General features: G+C 44.0%; 1 protein-coding gene across 3 annotated transcripts in view; it reads left to right on the top strand.

Annotated features, from left to right (window-relative positions):
- The window catches only part of LOC109876300 (transient receptor potential cation channel subfamily V member 4), a 45448-nt gene that overhangs the window by 16585 nt on the left and 5257 nt on the right, over positions 1 to 23606 (top strand). Inside the window, exons 7-17 of one of the 3 annotated variants that reach the window (XM_020468741.2) lie at positions 3747 to 3837; positions 10773 to 11266; positions 14049 to 14233; positions 15809 to 15961; positions 18909 to 19049; positions 21149 to 21447; positions 21650 to 21829; positions 22091 to 22249; positions 22419 to 22511; positions 22720 to 22793; positions 23355 to 23520. In XM_020468741.2, coding sequence (XP_020324330.1) covers positions 10833 to 11266; positions 14049 to 14233; positions 15809 to 15961; positions 18909 to 19049; positions 21149 to 21447; positions 21650 to 21829; positions 22091 to 22249; positions 22419 to 22511; positions 22720 to 22793; positions 23355 to 23520 — 1884 coding nt within the window. In that variant the 5' untranslated portion in view covers positions 3747 to 3837; positions 10773 to 10832. Of the gene's footprint in view, positions 1 to 3746; positions 3838 to 10772; positions 11275 to 14048; positions 14234 to 15808; positions 15962 to 18908; positions 19050 to 21148; positions 21448 to 21649; positions 21830 to 22090; positions 22250 to 22418; positions 22512 to 22719; positions 22794 to 23354; positions 23521 to 23606 lie in introns of all 3 variants that reach the window. The other 2 variants (XM_020468736.2, XM_020468746.2) reach the window with 2 other exon arrangements.

Here is a 23606-nt window from a genome sequence, read left to right as displayed (position 1 = left end):
ATACGAGCCTTTGGTCATTACTATGGTCAAATCCGGAAACTATAATTTCGAAAATAAAACGTTTATTATTTCAGTGAAATACGGAACCATTCGGTATTTTATCTAACGGGTGGCATCTCTAAGTCTAAATATTCTTGTTACATTGCACAACCTTCAATGTTATGTCATAATTATGTAAAATTCTGGCAAATTAGTTCGCAATGAGCCAGGCTGCCCAAACTGTTGCATATACCCTGACTCTGCGTGCAATGAACGCAAGAGAAATGACACAATTTCACCTGGTTAATATTGCCTGCTAACCTGGATTTCTTTTAGCTAAATATGCAGGTTTATATGCAAGCCTATAAATACACTTTCCTACTTGTTGATTACTGCTGAGTGGAAATAGGAAGAATGCCCATTTCATGGCTTATACAAGTCTTGAATACAAAGTGTTGACAGTGCTGAGTAAGAACTTAAACATGAACTCACTTATAAAAAATAGTGTCTCTTTACTGTATACATTGACAGTCTCTCTCTAGTCAAATCAAATCAAATCAAATCAAATTTATTTATATAGCCCTTCGTACATCAGCTGATATCTCAAAGTGCTGTACAGAAACCCAGCCTAAAACCCCAAACAGCAAGCAATGCAGGTGGAGAAGCACGGTGGCTAGGAAAAACTCCCTAGAAAGGCCAATACCTAGGAAGAAACCTAGAGAGGAACCAGGCTATGTGGGGTGGCCAGTCCTCTTCTGGCTGTGCCGGGTGGAGATTATAACAGAACATGGTCAAGATGTTCAATGTTCATAAATGACCAGCATGGTCGAATAATAATAAGGCAGAACAGTTGAAACTAGAGCAGCAGCACAGTCAGGTGGAAGTTGAAACTGGAGCAGCAGCATGGCCAGGTAGACTGGGGACAGCAAGGAGTCATCATGTCAGGTAGTCCTGGGGCATGGTCCTAGGGCTCAGGTCAGTTGAAACTGGAACAGCAGCATGGCCAGGTGGACTGGGGACAGCAAGGAGTCATCATGTCAGGTAGTCCTGGGGCATGGTCCTAGGGCTCAGGTCCTCCGAGAGAGAGAAAGAAAGAGAGAAGGAGAGAATTAGAGAACGCACACTTAGATTCACACAGGACACCGAATAGGACAGGAGAAGTACTCCAGATATAACAAACTGACCCCAGCCCCCCGACACATAAACTACTGCAGCATAAATACTGGAGGCTGAGACAGGAGGGGTCAGGAGACACTGTGGCCCCATCCGAGGACACCCCCGGACAGGGCCAAACAGGAAGGATATAACCCCACCCACTTTGCCAAAGCACAGCCCCCACACCACTAGAGGGATATCTTCAACCACCAACTTACCATCCTGAGACAAGGCTGAGTATAGCCCACAAAGATCTCCGCCACGGCACAACCCAAGGGGGGGGGGGGGGGCGCCAACCCAGACAGGATGACCACAACAGTGAATCAACCCACTCAGGTGACGCACCCCCTCCAGGGACAGCATGAGAGAGCCCCAGCAAGCCAGTGACTCAGCCCCTGTAATAGGGTTAGAGGCAGAGAATCCCAGTGGAAAGAGGGGAACCGGCCAGGCAGAGACAGCAAGGGCGGTTCGTTGCTCCAGAGCCTTTCCGTTCACCTTCCCACTCCTGGGCCAGACTACACTCAATCATATGACCCACTGAAGAGATGAGTCTTCAGTAAAGACTTAAAGGTTGAGACCGAGTTTGCGTCTCTGACATGGGTAGGCAGACCGTTCCATAAAAATGGAGCTCTATAGGAGAAAGCCCTGCCTCCAGCTGTTTGCTTAGAAATTCTAGGGACAATTAGGAGGCCTGCGTCTTGTGACCGTAGCGTACGTATAGGTATGTACGGCAGGACCAAATCAGAGAGATATGTAGGAGCAAGCCCATGTAATGCTTTGTAGGTTAGCAGTAAAACCTTGAAATCAGCCCTTGCTTTGACAGGAAGCCAGTGTAGAGAGGCTAGCACTGGAGTAATATGATCAAATTTTTTGGTTCTAGTCAGGATTCTAGCAGCCGTATTTAGCACTAACTGAAGTTTATTTAGTGCTTTATCCGGGTAGCCGGAAAATAGAGCATTGCAGTAGTCTAACCTAGAAGTGACAAAAGCATGGATTAATTTTTCTGCATCATTTTTGGACAGAAAGTTTCTGATTTTTGCAATGTTACGTAGATGGAAAAAAGCTGTCCTCGAAATGGTCTTGATATGTTCTTCAAAAGAGAGATCAGGGTCCAGAGTAACGCCGAGGTCCTTCACAGTTTTATTTGAGACGACTGTACAACCATTAAGATTAATTGTCAGATTCAACAGAAGATCTCTTTGTTTCTTGGGACCTAGAACAAGCATCTCTGTTTTGTCCGAGTTTAATAGTAGAAAGTTTGCAGCCATCCACTTCCTTATGTCTGAAACACATGCTTCTAGCGAGGGCAATTTTGGGGCTTCACCATGTTTCATTGAAATGTACAGCTGTGTGTCATCCGCATAGCAGTGAAAGTTTACATTATGTTTTCGAATAACATCCCCAAGAGGTAAAATATATAGTGAAAACAATAGTGGTCCTAAAACGGAACCTTGAGGAACACCGAAATTTACAGTTGATTTGTCAGAGGACAAACCATTCACAGAGACAAACTGATATCTTTCCGACAGATAAGATCTAAACCAGGCCAGAACATGTCCGTGTAGACCAATTTGGGTTTCCAATCTCTCCAAAAGAATGTGGTGATCGATGGTATCAAAAGCAGCACTAAGGTCTAGGAGCACGAGGACAGATGCAGAGCCTCGGTCCGATGCCATTAAAATGTCATTTACCACCTTCACAAGTGCCGTCTCAGTGCTATGATGGGGTCTAAAACCAGACTGAAGCATTTCGTATACAGTCATGGTTTTAAACGTTTTGAAATCTCACATTACCAACTTTTCTGTAGCTTCCTTATATGCATGCTACGTTACTGCAGACACAGTCATCTGAGATATACGATTGGACAGCGTTAGACTTATAGTGCTTTTGATTTGCTCTCTGGGCCCACTGGCAAGGCAGATTTTGTACCTTCAGAAACATAAAATGGTTCAAAATGGCAACAGTTTGCCTACCCGGCGCGCAGGGCAGCTGAATCGGGTGCACATACCGTCAACAACCCGAGACAAAAAAAAAAGGAACTCATAACTTTATCTTTGCTGTTTATTTTACAGAAATGTTTAGCGACCCACTAGGAATACCTTGGAGATCGACCAGTTGATCGCCATCGACCGGTTGGGCTGATATTTCTGTGTGGCAGCCCCAGAGGAGCTGTGCGGCAGTCTCAGGGCTACAGCTTAGAGGGAACATTGGGCCTGTGTGTGTATATATATGTGTGGGCATGCCTGCACAGGTACATGTGTCTGAAAAGAAAAGTGACGTGTCATAGTAAAAGCCTGATACAGAAGACATGCTCCCTCTAGGGATTTCAAGACCTGTAGCTGTGTGGTTGATTTTGGCTAGAGACCTTAACTTTGGTTTCTAATGATTCCCCCACAGGATAAAACTTGTTTTGTCCACAGCAATAGTTGGTAACCAGAAGACCAACCTCAAGTCACATTTCACCCATAGTGGCAAATGGAGAACCAAAACCTCTACTCGCTGTAACACCCTTCTCTTTCATCAGTGTGCCCTGTCATGCTTTCCTGCCAGTCTGTATTACTGCCAGTTGCCCTCTCTGCTAGTTTTTGGTCTAACACAGATTTTGTTTTTAGCTCACACAGGACCTCTACATGCTCCAGGGTCACTTCTAGTTCCCCCTGAAAAAGAATACAGTACCACAGTGCGACATAAGGGATGAATGAGGTACGGACGGGTTAAGTGAATAGATCCCAGGACCCCAAGAGAACACACATTTTATTTTTTTATTTTACCTTTATTTAACCAGGCAAGTCAGTTAAGAACACATTCTTATTTTCAATGACGGCCTGGGAACAGTGGGTTAACTGCCTGTTCAGGGGCAGAACGACAGATTTGTACCTTGTCAGCTCGGGGGTTTGAACTCGCAACCTTCCGGTTACTAGTCCAATGCTCTAACCACTAGGCTACGCTGCCTAGGCTACGCTGCCGCCCCATGGGTATTCCCTTCATTTAACAGGTCTTCACCAGCTTTCTCTTTCTACCATCTCCTTGTCACCCTGAGTAGAAAATGCACTCTTTGGGGTGTAGCCATTCAGACTTTGTCAGGTGGTGATTCTTTTTATTTTTTTCCCCATTTGGAAAATAATCTGGGCCATGTTCATTAAAACATTTCAACATTTTAAAAATGTTTCTTATTGGACCAGTCCAGGTAGTCCCTCCCTGTTTCAGTCAGTTTTCTTACTTTCCATTGGTGCCTAATGAACACAACTGTTTTTATTATCGTCTGCAACAAAAAGGAATAGTTATATTACATAACATTACTGGAAAGGAGTAATGGGTTACTTGCATAAGGTACTTCAAAACAGTTGTTTATGTATAAGCCTATAATGATAATGGTTTAAAATATAATTATTTCAAAACAAAGGTTCTTGCATTACACTGTGATGAAACGTTTTGCCAAATATATTGATAATGGCTGAAGAATGTCATTGTTTTATATTTTCATATTATGTAATTGGAGAAAATACTCTGTCATCACAATAGTGTCTTTGAAGTGGTCCTCTGTCGTGTTCTCTGTCTGGTCAGTAAGCTGTTCTCTGTCTGGTCAGTAAGCTGTTCTCTGTCTGGTCAGTAGGCTGTTCTCTGTCTGGTCAGTAAGCTGTTCTCTGTCTGGTCAGTAAGCTGTTCTCTGTCTGGTCAGTAAGCTGTTCTCTGTCTGGTCAGTAGACTGTTCTCTGTCTGGCCAGTAAGCTGTTCTTTGTCTGGTCAGTAAGCTGTTCTTTGTCTGGTCAGTAAGCTGTTCTCTGTCTGGTCAGTAAGCTGTTCTCTATCTGGTCAGTAAGCTGTTCTCTATCTGGTCAGTAGGCTGTTCTCTGTCTGGCCAGTAAGCTGTTCTTTGTCTGGTCAGTAAGCTGTTCTCTGTCTGGTCAGTAAGCTGTTCTCTGTTTGGTCAGTAAGCTGTTCTTTGTCTGGTCAGTAAGCTGTTCTCTGTCTGGTCAGTAAGCTGTTCTCTATCTGGTCAGTAGGCTGTTCTCTATCTGGTCAGTAGGCTGTTCTCTGTCTGGCCAGTAAGCTGTTCTTTGTCTGGTCAGTAAGCTGTTCTCTGTCTGGTCAGTAAGCTGTTCTCTGTCTGGTCAGTAAGCTGTTCTCTATCTGGTCAGTAAGCTGTTCTCTGTTTGGTCAGTAAGCTGTTCTCTGTCTGGTCAGTAAGCTGTTCTCTGTTTGGTCAGTAAGCTGTTCTTTGTCTGGTCAGTAAGCTGTTCTCTGTCTGGTCAGTAAGCTGTTCTCTATCTGGTCAGTAAGCTGTTCTTTGTCTGGTCAGTAAGCTGTTCTCTATCTGGTCAGTAAGCTGTTCTCTGTCTGGTCAGTAAGCTGTTCTCTATCTGGTCAGTAAGCTGTTCTTTGTCTGGTCAGTAAGCTGTTCTCTGTCTGGTCAGTAGGCTGTTCTCTGTCTGGTCAGTAAGCTGTTCTCTGTCTGGTCAGTAAGCTGTTCTCTGTCTGGTCAGTAAGCTGTTCTCTGTTTGGTCAGTAAGCTGTTCTTTGTCTGGTCAGTAAGCTGTTCTCTGTCTGGCCAGTAAGCTGTTCTCTATCTGGTCAGTAGGCTGTTCTCTATCTGGTCAGTAGGCTGTTCTCTGTCTGGCCAGTAAGCTGTTCTTTGTCTGGTCAGTAAGCTGTTCTCTGTCTGGTCAGTAAGCTGTTCTCTGTCTGGTCAGTAAGCTGTTCTCTATCTGGTCAGTAAGCTGTTCTCTGTTTGGTCAGTAAGCTGTTCTCTGTCTGGTCAGTAAGCTGTTCTCTGTTTGGTCAGTAAGCTGTTCTTTGTCTGGTCAGTAAGCTGTTCTCTGTCTGGTCAGTAAGCTGTTCTCTATCTGGTCAGTAAGCTGTTCTTTGTCTGGTCAGTAAGCTGTTCTCTATCTGGTCAGTAAGCTGTTCTCTGTCTGGTCAGTAAGCTGTTCTCTATCTGGTCAGTAAGCTGTTCTTTGTCTGGTCAGTAAGCTGTTCTCTGTCTGGTCAGTAGGCTGTTCTCTGTCTGGTCAGTAAGCTGTTCTCTGTCTGGTCAGTAAGCTGTTCTCTGTCTGGTCAGTAAGCTGTTCTCTGTTTGGCCAGTAAGCTGTTCTTTGTCTGGTCAATAAGCTGTTCTCTGTTTGGCCAGTAAGCTGTTCTTTGTCTGGTCAATAAGCTGTTCTTTGTCTGGTCAGTAAGCTGTTCTTTGTTTGGCCAGTAAGCTGTTCTTTGTCTGGTCAATAAGCTGTTCTCTGTTTGGCCAGTAAGCTGTTCTTTGTCTGGCCAGTAAGCTCTTCTCTGTCTGGTCAGTAAGCTGTTCTTTGTCTGGCCAGTAAGCTGTTCTCTGTCTGGTCAGTAAGCTCTTCTCTGTCTGGCCAATAAGCTGTTCTTTGTCTGGCCAGTAAGCTGTTCTCTGTCTGGTCAGTAAGCTCTTCTCTGTCTGGCCAGTAAGCTGTTCTTTGTCTGGTCAGTAACCTGTTCTTTGTCTGGTCAGTAAGCTATTCTCTGTCTGGTCAGTAAGCTATTCTCTGTCTGGTCGGTAAGCTGTTATTTGTCTAAGCTGTTCTTTGTCTGGTCAGTAAGCTGTTCTTTGTCTGGTCAGTAAGCTGTTCTCTGTTTGGCCAGTAAGCTGTTATTTGTCTGGTCAATAAGCTGTTCTCTGTTTGGCCAGTAAGCTGTTCTGTCTGGTCAATAAACTGTTCTCTGTCTGGTCAGTAATCTGTTCTATGTTTGGTCAGTAAGCAGTCCTCTGTCTGGCCAGTAAGCTGTTCTTTGTCTGGTCAATAACTGTTCTATGTTTGGTCAGTAAGCTGTTCTCTGTCTGGCCAGTAAGCTCTTCTCTGTCTGGTCAGTAAGCTGTTCTTTGTCTGGCCAGTAAGCTGTTCTCTGTCTGGTCAGTAAGCTCTTCTCTGTCTGGCCAATAAGCTGTTCTTTGTCTGGCCAGTAAGCTGTTCTCTGTCTGGTCAGTAAGCTCCTCTCTGTCTGGCTGGTAAGCTGTTCTTTGTCTGGTCAGTAACCTGTTCTTTGTCTGGTCAGTAAGCTATTCTCTGTCTGGTCAGTAAGCTATTCTCTGTCTGGTCGGTAAGCTGTTCTTTGTCTGGTCAGTAAGCTGCTCTCTGTCTGGTCAGTAAGCAGTCCTCTGTCTGGTCAGTAAGTAGTCCTCTGTCTGGTCAGTAGGCTGTTCTCTGTCTGGTCAGTAAGCTATTCTCTGTCTGGTCAGTAAGCTCTTCTCTGTCTGGTCAGTAAGCTGTTGTCTATCTGGTCAGTAAGCTGTTCTCTGTTTGGTCAGTAAGCTGTTCTCTGTCTGGTCAGTAAGCTGTTCTCTGTTTGGTCAGTAAGCTGTTCTTTGTCTGGTCAGTAAGCTGTTCTCTGTCTGGTCAGTAAGCTGTTCTCTATCTGGTCAGTAAGCTGTTCTTTGTCTGGTCAGTAAGCTGTTCTCTGTCTGGTCAGTAAGCTGTTCTCTGTCTGGTCAGTAAGCTGTTCTCTATCTGGTCAGTAAGCTGTTCTTTGTCTGGTCAGTAAGCTGTTCTCTGTCTGGTCAGTAGGCTGTTCTCTGTCTGGTCAGTAAGCTGTTCTCTGTCTGGTCAGTAAGCTGTTCTCTGTCTGGTCAGTAAGCTGTTCTCTGTTTGGCCAGTAAGCGGTTCTTTGTCTGGTCAATAAGCTGTTCTTTGTCTGGTCAGTAAGCTGTTCTTTGTTTGGCCAGTAAGCTGTTCTTTGTCTGGTCAATAAGCTGTTCTCTGTTTGGCCAGTAAGCTGTTCTTTGTCTGGTCAGTAAGCTGTTCTCTGTTTGGCCAGTAAGCTGTTCTTTGTCTGGTCAATAAGCTGTTCTCTGTTTGGCCAGTAAGCTGTTCTTTGTCTGGTCAGTAAGCTGTTCTTTGTCTGGTCAGTAAGCTGTTCTCTGTTTGGCCAGTAAGCTGTTATTTGTCTGGTCAATAAGCTGTTCTCTGTTTGGCCAGTAAGCTGTTCTGTCTGGTCAATAAACTGTTCTCTGTCTGGTCAGTAATCTGTTCTATGTTTGGTCAGTAAGCAGTCCTCTGTCTGGCCAGTAAGCTGTTCTTTGTCTGGTCAATAACTGTTCTATGTTTGGTCAGTAAGCTGTTCTCTGTCTGGCCAGTAAGCTCTTCTCTGTCTGGTCAGTAAGCTGTTCTTTGTCTGGCCAGTAAGCTGTTCTCTGTCTGGTCAGTAAGCTCTTCTCTGTCTGGCCAATAAGCTGTTCTTTGTCTGGCCAGTAAGCTGTTCTCTTTCTGGTCAGTAAGCTCTTCTCTGTCTGGCCAGTAAGCTGTTCTTTGTCTGGTCAGTAACCTGTTCTTTGTCTGGTCAGTAAGCTATTCTCTGTCTGGTCAGTAAGCTATTCTCTGTCTGGTCGGTAAGCTGTTCTTTGTCTAAGCTGTTCTTTGTCTGGTCAGTAAGCTGTTCTTTGTCTGGTCAGTAAGCTGTTCTCTGTTTGGCCAGTAAGCTGTTATTTGTCTGGTCAATAAGCTGTTCTCTGTTTGGCCAGTAAGCTGTTCTCTGTCTGGTCAATAAACTGTTCTCTGTCTGGTCAGTAATCTGTTCTATGTTTGGTCAGTAAGCAGTCCTCTGTCTGGCCAGTAAGCTGTTCTTTGTCTGGTCAATAACTGTTCTATGTTTGGTCAGTAAGCTGTTCTCTGTCTGGCCAGTAAGCTCTTCTCTGTCTGGTCAGTAAGCTGTTCTTTGTCTGGCCAGTAAGCTGTTCTCTGTCTGGTCAGTAAGCTCTTCTCTGTCTGGCCAATAAGCTGTTCTTTGTCTGGCCAGTACTGTCTGTCCAGTAAGCTGTTCTTTGTCTGGTCAGTAACCTGTTCTTTGTCTGGTCAGTAAGCTATTCTTTGTCTGGTCAGTAAGCTGTTCTTTGTCTGGTCAGTAAGCTGTTCTCTGTTTGGCCAGTAAGCTGTTATTTGTCTGGTCAATAAGCTGTTCTCTGTTTGGCCAGTAAGCTGTTCTGTCTGGTTAATAAACTGTTCTCTGTCTGGTCAGTAATCTGTTCTATGTTTGGTCAGTAAGCAGTCCTCTGTCTGGCCAGTAAGCTGTTCTTTGTCTGGTCAATAACTGTTCTATGTTTGGTCAGTAAGCTGTTCTCTGTCTGGCCAGTAAGCTCTTCTCTGTCTGGTCAGTAAGCTGTTCTTTGTCTGGCCAGTAAGCTGTTCTCTGTCTGGTCAGTAAGCTCTTCTCTGTCTGGCCAATAAGCTGTTCTTTGTCTGGCCAGTAAGCTGTTCTCTGTCTGGTCAGTAAGCTCTTCTCTGTCTGGCCAGTAAGCTGTTCTTTGTCTGGTCAGTAACCTGTTCTTTGTCTGGTCAGTAAGCTATTCTCTGTCTGGTCAGTAAGCTATTCTCTGTCTGGTCGGTAAGCTGTTCTTTGTCTAAGCTGTTCTTTGTCTGGTCAGTAAGCTGTTCTTTGTCTGGTCAGTAAGCTGTTCTCTGTTTGGCCAGTAAGCTGTTATTTGTCTGGTCAATAAGCTGTTCTCTGTTTGGCCAGTAAGCTGTTCTCTGTCTGGTCAATAAACTGTTCTCTGTCTGGTCAGTAATCTGTTCTATGTTTGGTCAGTAAGCAGTCCTCTGTCTGGCCAGTAAGCTGTTCTTTGTCTGGCCAATAAGCTGTTCTTTGTCTGGCCAGTACTGTCTGGCCAGTAAGCTGTTCTTTGTCTGGTCAGTAACCTGTTCTTTGTCTGGTCAGTAAGCTATTCTCTGTCTGGTCAGTAAGCTATTCTCTGTCTGGTCGGTAAGCTGTTCTTTGTCTGGTCAGTAAGCTGCTCTCTGTCTGGTCAGTAAGCAGTCCTCTGTCTGGTCAGTAAGCAGTCCTCTGTCTGGTCAGTAGGCTGTTCTCTGTCTGGTCAGTAAGCTATTCTCTGTCTGGTCAGTAAGCTCTTCTCTGTCTGGTCAGTAAGCTGTTCTTTGTCTGGCCAGTAAGCTGTTCTCTGTCTGGTCAGTAAGCTCTTCTCTGTCTGGCCAATAAGCTGTTCTTTGTCTGGTCAGTAAACTGTTCTCTGTCTGGTCAGTAAGCTATTCTCTGTCTGGTCGGTAAGCTGTTCTCTGTCTGGTCAGTAAGCTGTTCTCTGTCTGGTTAGTAAACTGGTTGGAAATTCAGAATCATCCCACTCTGTTCTTCAACCTCAAATTGAAAATTCCGGGTACCACTTCCTTCACACGAGCTTTGGGCCAGGAAGTGTCAGGCAATACAGTGCTCAGTATTTACAGATTATGTTCCCAGGCTGACTGGTGTACTTCCTGTGCCATCAATGTTGCCCACAAGATGAGTAGGATGCAAGAGCTCTACCAACACACACCTGGGCTGCAGTGCATAGCGCTTGACCAGGGCCCTTGGGGTATAATCCCTGTAGTGCACTATAAAGGGAATAGTGTGTCATTTCGGACATAGCCCTGGTTACTTCAGGATTAGGGCTACACACAGGAGAGTCACTTTTAGACATACATTTTCTCAGTCTCTTATCTCAGCTGTGGTCAAAGACTTATTTTATTCAAGTGACTGTTTTAGAGTAATTAGTGATAGTTGTTCAGGGTTGTGTTCATGAAGAACCAGATGGAAAAAAACAGACTGAAACAGGGAGGGACTAACTGGACCTTCTTGTTTTCTGCGGCAAACAAATTCAGCTGGATCACTGTTTCTCTCCCATGTTTCTCTCCCAGGTCTTTGACCTGTTTTAGGGCTGCTCCGCTGCCACTCTACTGAGAAGGTATCACGTCGCCATGACGGAGAAGGACACGCCTTCCTTGGCTGTGACCAAGGCTGCTCTGTCCTCGGGCTCAGAGAAGGGAGGAGGTGGAATTGGAGAGGGACAGCCTGATGCCAGTAGTACCTACTCTGATCTATCGGCACTGGCCAACCTGTTTGAGAGTGAGGAGGGCTCCCAGTCAACTCCGGACCTGACCCAGGACCCTGCTCAGAATCTAGCCCGACCAGGCCAGCTGCAGCCAGGGGACGGCCGACAGAACCTCCGAATGAAGTTCCACGGTGCCTTTAAGAAGGGCATCTCCAACCCTATGGACTTGCTGGAGTCTACCATCTATGAGTCACCCGTGGTGACTGGCCCCAAGAAAGCCCCCATGGACTCACTCTTTGACTATGGTACCTACAGTCACACCAACAACAAGAAGCAAGGCAGGAAGAAGCTCCTACGAGGGTGAGGAGGTACTTGTTATGGTGGCCACAGGGGTTCATGAGCTCATGCAGGCATAGATTGTTAAACAACATGTAGAGTTAGGAGAAGCATAGTAGATCAATTCCGGGGTACAGATGTAACCTACTGGGTTCGAACCCGGGTCTCCTGCACACCACAAAACTGTGTTAGCCCCTTGAGCTTAACGCCTATATATCAGCTCAGGGAGACTATACAATGTGTCGAAAGCGTTCCACAGGGATGCTGGCTCTTATTGAATCCAATGCATCTCACTATTGTGTCAAGTTGGCTGGTTGCCCTTTGGGTCGTAGAACATTCCTGATACACACGGGAAACTGTTGAGTGTGAAAAACTTAGCAGCGTTGCAGTTCTTGATACAAACCGGTGCGCCTGGCACCTACTACCATACCCTGTTCAAAGGCACTTAAATAATTTGTCTCAATCCATGTCTCAATTGTCTCAAGGCTTAAAAATCCTTCTTTAAAATGGCTCCTCCACTTAATCTACACTGATAGAAGGTGACATCAATAAGGGATCATAGCTTTCACCTGTTCAGCTGGTCAATCTATGTCATGGAAAGAGCAGATGTTTCTAACATTTTGTACACTCAGTGTACATAAACACCTAAAGTATGTGTTATACAGTACCAGTCAAGGGTTTTTCTTTATTTATACTATTTTCTACATTGTAGAATAATAGAGAAGACATCGAAACAATGAAATAACACATATGGAATCATGTAGTAACCAAAAAAAGTTTTAAACAAATTAAAATATATGTTATATTTGAGATTCTTCAAAGTAGCCACCCTTTGCCTTGATGACAGCTTTGCATACTCTTGGCATTAATTCAATTCAATTCAAGGGGCTTTATTGGCATGGAAAACATGTGTTAACATTGCCAAAACAAGCGAGGTAGATAATATACAAAAGTGAAATAAACAATAGAAATTAACAGTAAACATTACACATACAGAAGTTTCAAAACAATAAAGACATTACAAATGTCATACTACGCATATATACAGTGTTGCAACGATGTACAAATGGTTAAGGGTACACAAGGGAAAATAAATAAGCATAAATATGGGTTGTATTTAAAATGGTGTTTGTTCTTCACTGGTTGCCCTTTTCTTGTGGCAACAGGTCACACATCTTGCTGCTGTGACGGCACACTGGGAAATTTCACCCAGTAGATATGGGAGTTTTCGAATTCTTTGTGGATCTGTGTAATCTGAGGAAAATATGTGTCTCTAATATGGTCATACATTTGGCAGGAGGTCAGGAAGTGCAGCTCAGTTTCCACCTCATTTTGTGGGCAGTGTGCACATGGCCTGTCTTCTCTTGAGAGTCATGTATGCCTACGGCGGCCTTTCTCAATGGCAAGGCTATGCTCACTGAGTCTGTACATAGTCAAAGCTTTCCTTAAGTTTGGGTCAGTCACAGTGGTCAGGTATTCTGCCACTGTGTACTCTCTGTTTAGGGCCAAATAGCATTCTAGTTTGCCCTGTGGGAAGAAATGTGATTGTTTTTTGCCAATTTTAACCGCACACTTGCATTATCTGAACCTGCTTCATGAGGAAGTGCTGAGCACTTGCTGGCTGCCTTTCCTTCACTCTGGTCCAACTCATCCCAAACTATCTCAATTGCGTTGAGGTCAGGCGATTGTGGAGGGCTGGTCATCTGATGCAGCACTCCATCACTCTCCTTCTTGGTCAAATAGCTCATATACAGCCTGGAGGTATGTTTTGTCATTGTCCTGTTGAAAAATGAATGATAGTCCCACTATGCCCAAACCAGATGGGATGGCGTATTGCTACAGAATGCTGTGGTAGCCATGCTGGTTAAGTGTGCCTTGAATTGTAAATAAATCACAGACAGTGTTACCAGCAAAGCACCCCCTCACCATCACACCTCATCCTCCATGCTTCACGGTGGGAACCACGGGGATCATCCGGTCACCTCCTCTGTGTCTCACAAAGAGACAGCAGTTGGAACCAAAAATCTCCAATTTGGACTCATCAGACCAAAGGACAGATTTCCACCAGTTTAATGTCCATTGCTCGTGTTTCTTGGCCCAAGCAAGTCTCCTCTTCTTATCGGTGTCCTTAGTAGTGTTTTTTTGTTGTTGCAGCAATTCGAGCATGAAGGTCTGATTCACGCAGTCTCCTCTGAACAGTTGATGTTGAGATGTGTCTGTTACTTGAATTCTGTGAAGCATTTATTTGGGCTGCAATTTCAGAGGCTGGTAACTCTATTGAACTTATCCTCTGCAGCAGAGGTAACTATGGGTTTTCCTTTCCTGTGGCAGGCCTCATGAGAGCTTGACTGACATTCACATCTTAAAGTAATGATGAACTGTCATTTGCAGTTCTTTGCTTATTTGAGCTGTTCTTGCCATAATATGGACCTGGTCTTTTACCAAATAGGGGTATCTTCTGTATACCACTCATATCTTGTCACAACACAACAAATTGACTCAAATGCATTAAGGAAAGAAATTCCACAAACTAACATTTAAGAAGGCACAGCTGTTAATTGAGATGCATTCCAGGTGACTACCTCATGCAAAGACTGTGCAAAGCTGTCATCAAGGCAAAGGGTGGCTACTTTGAGGAATCTCAAATATAAAATATATTTTGATTTGTTTAGCACATTTTTGGTTACATGATTCCATATGTGTTATTTCATAGCTTTGATGTCTTCACTGCTATTCAACAATGTAGTGTCCAAACTTTTGACTAGTACTGTATGTGAGTGGAAATTATGTCTATGGTCCTACACAGTAAGACTGAGATGTCCTGCGATGAAGGTGTGGACCCTACAGGCTCAGATCCACCCATGGTGATTAAAGAGTTTAACCGCACGCTGCTCTTCGATGGCGTGTCACAGGCCGACCCAGAGGCCCTTTCAGGCCTGCTGGAGTACCTGCAGGGTCACGACAAGAGGCTCACCGACGAGGAGTTCAAAGGTGAGATGATCCCAGTGGTGGGTGGAGCCCTCTGGTGCCAAATAGACAGGAGATATGTCAGCTTTCACAGCCAAAGGCAGAAAGGACAGAGGAAAAGAGAGAGTGTGTATGTGTGCTGAAGGGGAGGGCTTAAGATGTCCTATTCTAGCTACTAAAATAGCATATGAACTTTGTCTCAAACATTTCACCTCGGTTACAATCGTCTTATTCAAAGAGAAGCGTTACCTTTTAGTCCACTTAGGCCTGTGACTAACACCTTTAGTTTTTGTGTCATCCTGGAGTTTTGTCATGACTTCGTATAGTGATACTCAGTACAAATGTCTAAACAGACCTCTTTCTGCCCCTTGGGGTTCAACTCTGTCCTATCAGTATCCCCCCCTCCCTGTTGTTTTTGGCTCCAAACAGTAGAGAGAAGGAAGATACTGTGATGTCCGGGGTTTTGTCCTGCCAGTGGTGTGTCCAATGATAGCTTCCTGTTAGCTGTGTATGTATGGGGCGGGGCTTTATAATAGAGAGAAATCAGAGCAAACTCTCCCCTCTGGGAAGAAAAGGACTAAAGGGGGCTTGACAGACTAGCTAAAAAAAACTCAGCCCGAAAAACAATAGAAGCAGACAACTTAGTGCTTTAACATTTGGGTTGGGTGTTCTGTTTCTCATGATTGAGGCGTTTCCATTTTCAGTAAAATGTCACGCAAGCTTCCCTTTCTTATCGCTAACGATTTATCACCGGTCTTTACTTCCTCTATTTTTGTGTTTGTGTCACTAACCTCTTCCCCTTCTCTCAACTGGGAACCAGAGCCATGCTTTTAGAGAGTTGGGGCAATGCAGTTTCTGCATTTACATTACACAGCAACATTCTATAGTAGCCATGTTAGCTCCCCAATAACATTTACATGTGGAATATTTAAACAATGCTATGTTACTGAATGTCTAGAACAATATTCAACATTCTAAAAGTTGTCCTAACTCCAAATATAAGGACACAAGGCAAGACCCAAATGCAGACCCAGGAAGCAGATGGTTGATATTTATTAATCCAAGGGGTAGGCAAAAGGTAGGTTGGGGACAGGCGAGAGTTCATAAACCGGGTCAGAGCCCAAAACAGTATCAGACAAAGGGCAGTCTCGAGGTCAGGCCAGGCAGGGGTTTAGTAAACAGATTCGAGTCCAAACAGTACAAGGGGATAGGCAGGCTTGAAAACAGAACAGCCAGAGTGGTCAGGCAGGGGTTCAGGTGTCAGGACAGGCAAGGGTCAAAACCAGGAGGACTTGAACCAAAAGAAACCGGGAAAAAATAAATAGGAGCAAGGTTGACTTGACAAACAAGACAAACTGGCACAGAGAGACAGGGAAAGATATACACACACAGGTTATAATTAGCGACACCTGGAGGGGTGTTGCTTATGAACTTGGTGCTTGGTGTCACCCTGGTTGCAAGATAGTTTTTCACATTAACAATGCACTTTGCCGCAGCAAAGCATTTTTTTCCCCAATTTTTTTTCCCATGAATTCCCAGAACTGTACATGTCCACTCTGAGTATCATTAATAACCATCCTTTGTTTGATTTTTTTCCAGAACCTTCTACAGGTAAGACGTGCTTGCCTAAAGCCCTTCTGAACCTGTACAATGGTCAGAATGACACCATCCCTCTGCTGATGAATATCGCAGAACAGACAGTCAACCTCCATGATTTCATCAACACACCCTTCAGAGATGTCTACTACAGAGGTGAGCTCTCTACTAGTGATGGGAAATTCGTGAACAGCACATCACCAGTCTCTACTCATATTAGCGCTTCACTAAAAACACGGTCCTGATCATTAGGCACCAAATGAACTGAAACAGGGAGGGACTACTATCTGTACTTGGCCAATACAGATGCTCACTTTTGGTCTCCATTGCAAAACGTTTTAAAAAGTTTTCATTAGTGCACTTTTTTAAAAAGTGCACTAATGAACATGACCCAGTACCGTAGGATCGTTTGACTAGGATTGAAGTAAATCCTATCCTTCTAATTGGATATTATCACCTGTACTGTATGTCTATGATCTCATGTACCTGAAATAGGTGGCCTACGTACATGACGTACATGAACTACAGCATGGTCAAGCAAGTTAATGTTTATGACAGTTTTGGACCGGAGCTGCCTCCACTATTCCAGCACTATTTCAACATCATCAAATCACCTATGCTTGGTCTAATACAGTGACAACTAAAACATACCCCCAAAAATATAAATATACAATTTAGTCTAACTTCCATTCATGGGAAACGTTAGCTAATTAACATTAGCCTTCTACATCTAGCTACAGTTGAAGTCGGAAGTTTGCATACACCTTAGCCAAATACATTTAAACTCAGTTTTTCACAATTCCTGACATTTAATCCTAGTAAAAATTCCCTGTCTTAGCTCAGTTAGGATCACCACTTTATTTTAAGAATGTGAAATGTCAGAATAATAGAGAGCATGATTTATTTCAGCTTTAATATCTTTCATCACATTCCCAGTGGGTCAGAAGTTTACATACACTCAATTAGTATTTGGTAGCATTGCCTTGTAAATAGTTTAACTTGGGTCAAACATTTAGGGTAGCCTTCCACAAGCATCTCACAATAAGTTGGGTGAATTATGGCCCATTCCTTCTGACATAGCTGGTGTAACTGAGTCAGGTTTGTAGGCCTCCTTGCTTGCAAAATGCTTTTTCAGTTCTGCCCACACATTTTCTACAGCATTGAGGTCAGGGCTTTGTAATGGCCACTACAATACCTTGACTTTGTTGTCCTTAAGCCATTTTGACACAACTGTGGAAATATGCTTGGGGTCATTGTCCATTTGGAAGACCCATTTGCGACCCATCTTCAACTTCCTGACTGATGTTCTGAGATGTAGCTTCAATACATCTACATAATTTTCTTACGTCATGATGCCATCTATTTTGTGATGTGCACCAGTCCCGCCTGCAGCAAAGCACCCCCACAACATGATGCTGCCACCCCTGTGCTTCACGGTCGGGATGTTGTTCTTCGGCTTGCAAGCGTCACCCTTTTTCCTCCAAACATAACAATGGTCATTATGGCCAAACAGTTATATTTGTTTCATCAGACCAGAGGACATTTCTCCAAAAACTACAATCTTTGTCCCCATGTGCAATTGCAAACCATAGTCTGGCTTTTTTATGGCAGTTTTGGAGCAGTGGTTTCTTCCTTGCTGAGCGGCCTTTCAGGTTATGTCGATATAGGACTAGTTTTACTGTGGATATACATACTTTTGTACCTATTTCCTCCAGCATCTTCACAAGGTCCTTTGCTGTTATTCTGGGATTGATTTGCACTTTCCCACCAAAGTACGTTCAACTCTAGGAGACAGAACGAGTCTCCTTCCCTGAGCAGTATGACGGCTGCGTGGTCCCATGGTGTTTATACTTGTGTACTCTTGTTTGTGCAGATGAACGTGGTACCTTCAGGCATTTGGAAATTGCTCCCAAGGATGAACCAGACTTGTGGAGGTCTGCAATTTGTTTTCTGAAGTCTTGGCTGATTTCTTTTGATTTTCCCATGATGTCAAGAAAAGAGGCACTGAGTTTGAAGGTAGGCCTTGAAATATATCCACAGGTAGACCTCCAATTGACTCAAATGATATCAATTAGCCTATCAGAACCTTCTAAAGCAATGACATCATTTGCTGAAATGTTCCCAGCTGTTTAAAGACACAATCAAGTTAGTGTATGTAAACTTCTGATCCTCTGGAATTGTGATATAGTGAATTATAAGTGAAATAATCTGTCTGTAAACAATTGTTGGGAAAATTACTTGTGTCATGCATAAAGTTGATGTCCTAACCGACTTGCCCAAACTATAGTTTGTTAACAAGACATTTGTGGAGTGGTTGAAAAACAGGTTTTAATGACTCCAACCTAAGTGTATGTAAACTTCCGACTTCAACTGTACATATTGAACTGTCATCCTCTCCGGCATGAGGCACAACAATGTATGAATTAATGGTTGGATCAGAATCGCCGTTATAATCATTGCCAGTACGGAGAATTGAATAAAACCACAAGACCAAATCTCTGTCTCCAGCTATGGCTAATTTAGGAAAGGGACAATTTTAGCTAGCTGGCTAGCTAGCCCCCGTAGAACAAAAACACAATGACATGCAACAATTCTAGTTTTTCTCTCAATGACATGTGATCCCAATGGAGTTTGATAGGAGTGACTCCAAATCCAAGCTGGATTCCCTTGACACTTTATTTTGTTGCGCCAGGATCATTCACTGTTGAGCTCGCTCAGTTTAGCTTAACACTGATTGGCATTTTTTTTTATACTGTACTTTTTTTTGTCAAGGGATGCCAGATGCTCGCCGGCTTCCCTTGTCTTCAATGCTATGGGTGGCAACAATGTCATACTCGTTTGGACCAGACAGCATCAGATATATGGCCTACAGGAAGAGAGACATAGGGGCGCTGTATCGCTCACTCTGATTCTTTCTCCTGTGAGAACATTCAGCCTCTTCTGATTGAGGGAAAATGATGAAACACAGCGAGACAAAAGATAAATGATTTTCTTTTAAATAAAAAAATAATAATTTGTCAATTTTTTTAGGGGGGGGGGCCTGGCTTCCCTTGGCATTCATGAAACGCCACTGGTGTTGACTGACTCATTTGCGTGTCGCTAGGCCAGACGGCGCTCCACATCGCCATCGAGAGGCGTTGTAAGCAGTATGTGGAGCTGTTGGTGGAGAAAGGGGCAGATGTCCACGCCCAGGCCCGCGGACGCTTCTTCCAACCCAGGGACGAGGGGGGCTACTTCTACTTTGGTAAGACACCACAACAGTAGAATCAGATCTGATCCATTCTACTGTCTACAGAAGCTCTTTGTGGTCCTCATCGGACTATGTAAGATTCAGATTCAGGAGGTAATATTTATTACCATACCAAGAACCGAAGTCCGAAGTCAGCAGGAGGTTAATCAAATCATGCTTTATTTATACAGCATATTTCAGACATTGAATGTAATGTTTCAGACAATGTCCTTCAAATATAAAAATATAAAAATAAATATTTACTACACAGCAAACATAAGAATATCAATAAAAACGGAATGACTAAAAAGCCCCCTAAGGAATAGCAAAGCTAAAAATATGCATTTTAAGATCTCTTTTACATATGCTTAAAGTGACAGTACAGTGCAGGAGTTTGGTTTAATCACAGAGACGTCTCAGGTATCCATTTGGTGCTATGTATAGTAAGTCATGCCATCCTAGTCTATTATTGAACGTTGGCAGTATTTCGATACTAGTAAAGTCATATTCTATTCCTCATGGTTTTCAATGACGTGTGTTGTTTTACATGACATGGGGCCCTTGGTTCCCCACACAGTAAAAAAGTGGTTTTCTAGCTATCTCAGTGAGTCTTTACTGTACATGCCCAAAGGTTTGGGCTATAAAAAGACTGGATCGCTGCACAGTAGGATAACTTAGAATAAATATGTACTGGATCACAGCTAAGGTATTGCTTAGTTTCTCTTGTAAAATGCTTTCAGTTGTCATGGTAAAATGAACTGACATTTGAGGCCACCTTTCCCTTTTTACGTTGCTGTTTTGGGCTGGGCAAACACATTCAGGATAGTTCGATGGGCCAATGATAAACTACTGTAACCACCAAAAACTAGTCTGAAGTCATCAAAACGATAATTCTTAGTAGTCATCTCCAGAAAATGAAAAGAAAACATGTCACAAGTTCAACAAGTATTTCTGAGCAGTTTGGTGAAAGGTCTGTGTCTTGCTGTTGAAGAAAAGCAAACATACTGACTCGACTTCAGACGGGTGGGTTGCCCTTGCCTTGCTGACGTCACCGATGTTGCTGGCCGAGAGTACATTGACAGAAAGTCCAAATGAAACTCACTCCATACTGCCCTCTGCTGATTGGACAGTATCCCTGAAACTCTCAACCCTGAACCCAACATTCGACTATAGCCAGAGTAGACTAGCCTACATGCCATTCACCTCAACTAGACCTTCCAGCCTCAAGTTCAATAAACAATTTTTTCACACTATCCTTTCAAACCGAACTGCACTGTGCTGGCTCGGATATGTTACCTTGCTTGACATTGTTCTTTCCAGCACTGTGTCAGCAACTATGGTGGATACGTAACCAGGTCTGTGCAGTACCCTACAGCTCGGCTTGGCTCAGGGATGTGAAAGGGCTATAAAGGAGATGGAGGGAGAGGCAGATAAAGAGATACAGGTAGAAAGAGAGAAGATTTTAGTAGGCAAATATATACCTAAAATACTCTGTACTGTCAATGTTAATGTATTAATGCATTCAATTCCATGCTCATCACCCGGGGGATGATATCCAGTTGCACTAAGTGCGACTGTCATTCCCAAATCCCGGTGTGTCTCTGGCACAGTGCTAGTCATTCGCTACGGAGCTTTGTACTGAGGTGAACAGGAAACCTGGCAGAGAGGCGACAGCTAATGTGATTTAGCGCTATACTAACACTCAACGAGCACCCATGCAAATTCATGAAGAGGAGCGTTTCCCATGCGAGGTGACAGGGTAATCTGTCACCCATGGCAACAGCTTGTTTTCAGCAGCTGCTTTTGGCACATTGGTTTCAATACATGGGCCACTCCCTCAGACAAGTGGTACTAATTGGGCTCTTTTCGTTGCAAGAATTTAAGTCCAATCTTTGATCCACGTATAGGGAGCATTGCAAAGACATGCTTAAAGTGGTTTGCTGTTTCACATTAACTTTTCATGAACACATAAACTTCAATTCCTGGAGTGGATAGAGACTGCCTGAGTACCAGGTCAGCGGGGTTTGGGACTTCTATTGGTTCCATTGTAAAAGGGGATCCTTTTGATGTATGTGCTTGTTGCTGTATGTCTCTGACGGTATCTATTTGGCTAGGCGAGCTGCCTCTGTCGCTGGCAGCGTGCACCAACCAGCCAAACATGGTACACTACCTGACCGAGAACGGCCACAAGAAAGCCGACCTTAGACGGCAGGACTCACGCGGCAATACTGTGCTGCACGCCCTGGTGCACATCGCCGACAACACTCGGGACAACACCCGCTTCCTCACTAAGATGTATGACCTGCTGCTGACCAAGTGTGCCAAGCTCTACCCAGAAGGCAGTCTTGAGGACGTGCTCAACAACGACGGCATGTCGCCCCTCATGATGGCGGCCAAGCTGGGAAAAATTGGGGTGAGATTGAGAACGAACACATATCACGTGTATGTGGAACTATAATCTTAAAGGGATATTTTGAGTAACATTAGCAATGCCAATGGGAATGCTTTTGCGTAGCGCTTCAAGGGGTTAGGTATTGTATTATTGACAGAAATATAATCACATCCATTATAAAATAGACAAAAAAGGTCAACTTTTAGTTATTATTTTCTCCAAGGTTTTCCAGCACATAATTCGCAGGGAGATCAAGAACGAGGAGGCGCGTCACCTCTCACGGAAGTTTAAGGACTGGGCGTACGGCCCCGTGTACTCCTCCCTGTACGACCTCTCCTCCCTGGACACCTGTGGAGAGGAGGTGTCCGTGCTAGAGATCCTGGTCTACAACAGCCGCATTGAGGTGTGTGATACCCGGCTGAGCTAAAGTCGGGGCTTTAAAGCTCTGGGAGCTAACTCAAGTCTTCAGTGTATGTTTTGTGGCTAAGCATATGAGGTGGGGCATGATAGACAGGGTCTACGTGTGTTTCCTATCTGCACCTGTAATAGATGTTTTACTGAGAGAAAGGGAGAGCCATTATAGTCCTAAGAAAGATGGAAGATGATGTCGCTTTCACACCATACTCACTTACCATTAGTGCATGTCTTCCTGCACTGTCCACAGAATCGCCATGAGATGCTGGCTGTGGAGCCCATCAACGAGCTGCTGAGAGCCAAGTGGCAGAAGTTTGCTGCCGTCACCTTCTACATCAGTGTTGTGTCCTACCTGTTGACCATGATCATCTTCACCCTGGTGGCCTACTACCGCCCATCCCAGGGAACGGTACGTATGTGCCCAACAACTATCATACAAATACAAAAAATGTATGCATTTATACAATGTATGAAAGTGTTGGCCAAGTGGCATTATTATTATATTACTATACGTATACTGTGAAAACTGTATGGGTGTCACCACCAGCAAAGCTTTAACTCCGTTTGTCCCCACCCAGCCTCCGTACCCCTATACCACCAACACAGACTACCTGCGTATGGTAGGGGAGATTGTCACCCTGTGCTCTGGAGTCTTTTTCTTCCTTACCAATGTGAGTTTTTCCTTCCGGTTGAAGCATCCAATCAGTCAGACAGCTTTGAATGTTGACTCTACAATAAACAACTTCTTTCAAAGATGCCTCAATGTGTACACAAACATACACTTTTGCTATAAATCTTAGATCTACCCTGTAAATGTATCTTGTTCTTTTTTGACATTCATTGAATCAATCATTTCCTCTCTCTCCCCCCGCTTTGTAGATTAAGGACCTCTTACTGAAGAAATGCCCTGCGGTGAACTCAGTATTTGTCAATGGATCTTTTCAACTGCTCTTGTAAGACTCCAGCCCCCCCCCCCACCTCCTCTGTAGCTCCCTCTGGCTTGTACTGAAGGCTTATTTCTCATCCTCTTTTAATTGAGTCCTCTAATGAAATCCACATTAAAGCCTCCATTTCCCTGGTACGTTTTATAGTTTACGTCTTCTTTAATTAAACCTACGATCCCATCAAAGAGCAGAGGATTTTCGAGCGCCGCTCCAAAGCATGTTTGTTTTCATCATTAGCGCTGCGTCTGCGAGGGCCTACACGGTGGGCCTGTTAAATGCCAAATGGCAGTCCCGTGTAGGTAGGAGAATGATTATTATTATTTTTTATTTGAACCTTTATTTAACTAGACAAGTCAGTTAAGAACAAATTCTTATTTACAATGACGGCCTAGGAACAGAGGGTTAACTGCCTTTTTCAGGAGCAGAACGACAGATTTTTACCTTGTCAGCTCAGGGATTCGATCACAATGCTCTAACATTATTGTACAACGTGTATCTTGTACATTTCGATCAATTTTCTTCCATTTGGGGCAAATGAACACGGCCCAACTCTTCTATATATTTTTTTAGCTTCATCTACTCTTTGCTGGTGATAGTGACTGCAGCTCTCTACCTGTCGGGTATCGAGGCCTATGTGGCTGTGATGGTGTTTGCGTTGGTCCTGGGCTGGATGAACACTCTCTACTTCACCAGAGGCCTGAAGCTCACCGGCACCTACAGCATCATGATACAGAAGGTATCAACTCCTTCACTCTTTCATCCATCACATTGAATTTGAAATGAATGTGGACTTCTTTGGACACTAGATGGCAGATCACAATT

The sequence above is a fragment of the Oncorhynchus kisutch genome, linkage group LG3, assembly GCF_002021735.2.
Source record: "Oncorhynchus kisutch isolate 150728-3 linkage group LG3, Okis_V2, whole genome shotgun sequence".
Taxonomy (NCBI): domain Eukaryota; kingdom Metazoa; phylum Chordata; class Actinopteri; order Salmoniformes; family Salmonidae; genus Oncorhynchus; species Oncorhynchus kisutch.
This window is presented reverse-complemented; position numbering and strand designations above follow the sequence as displayed.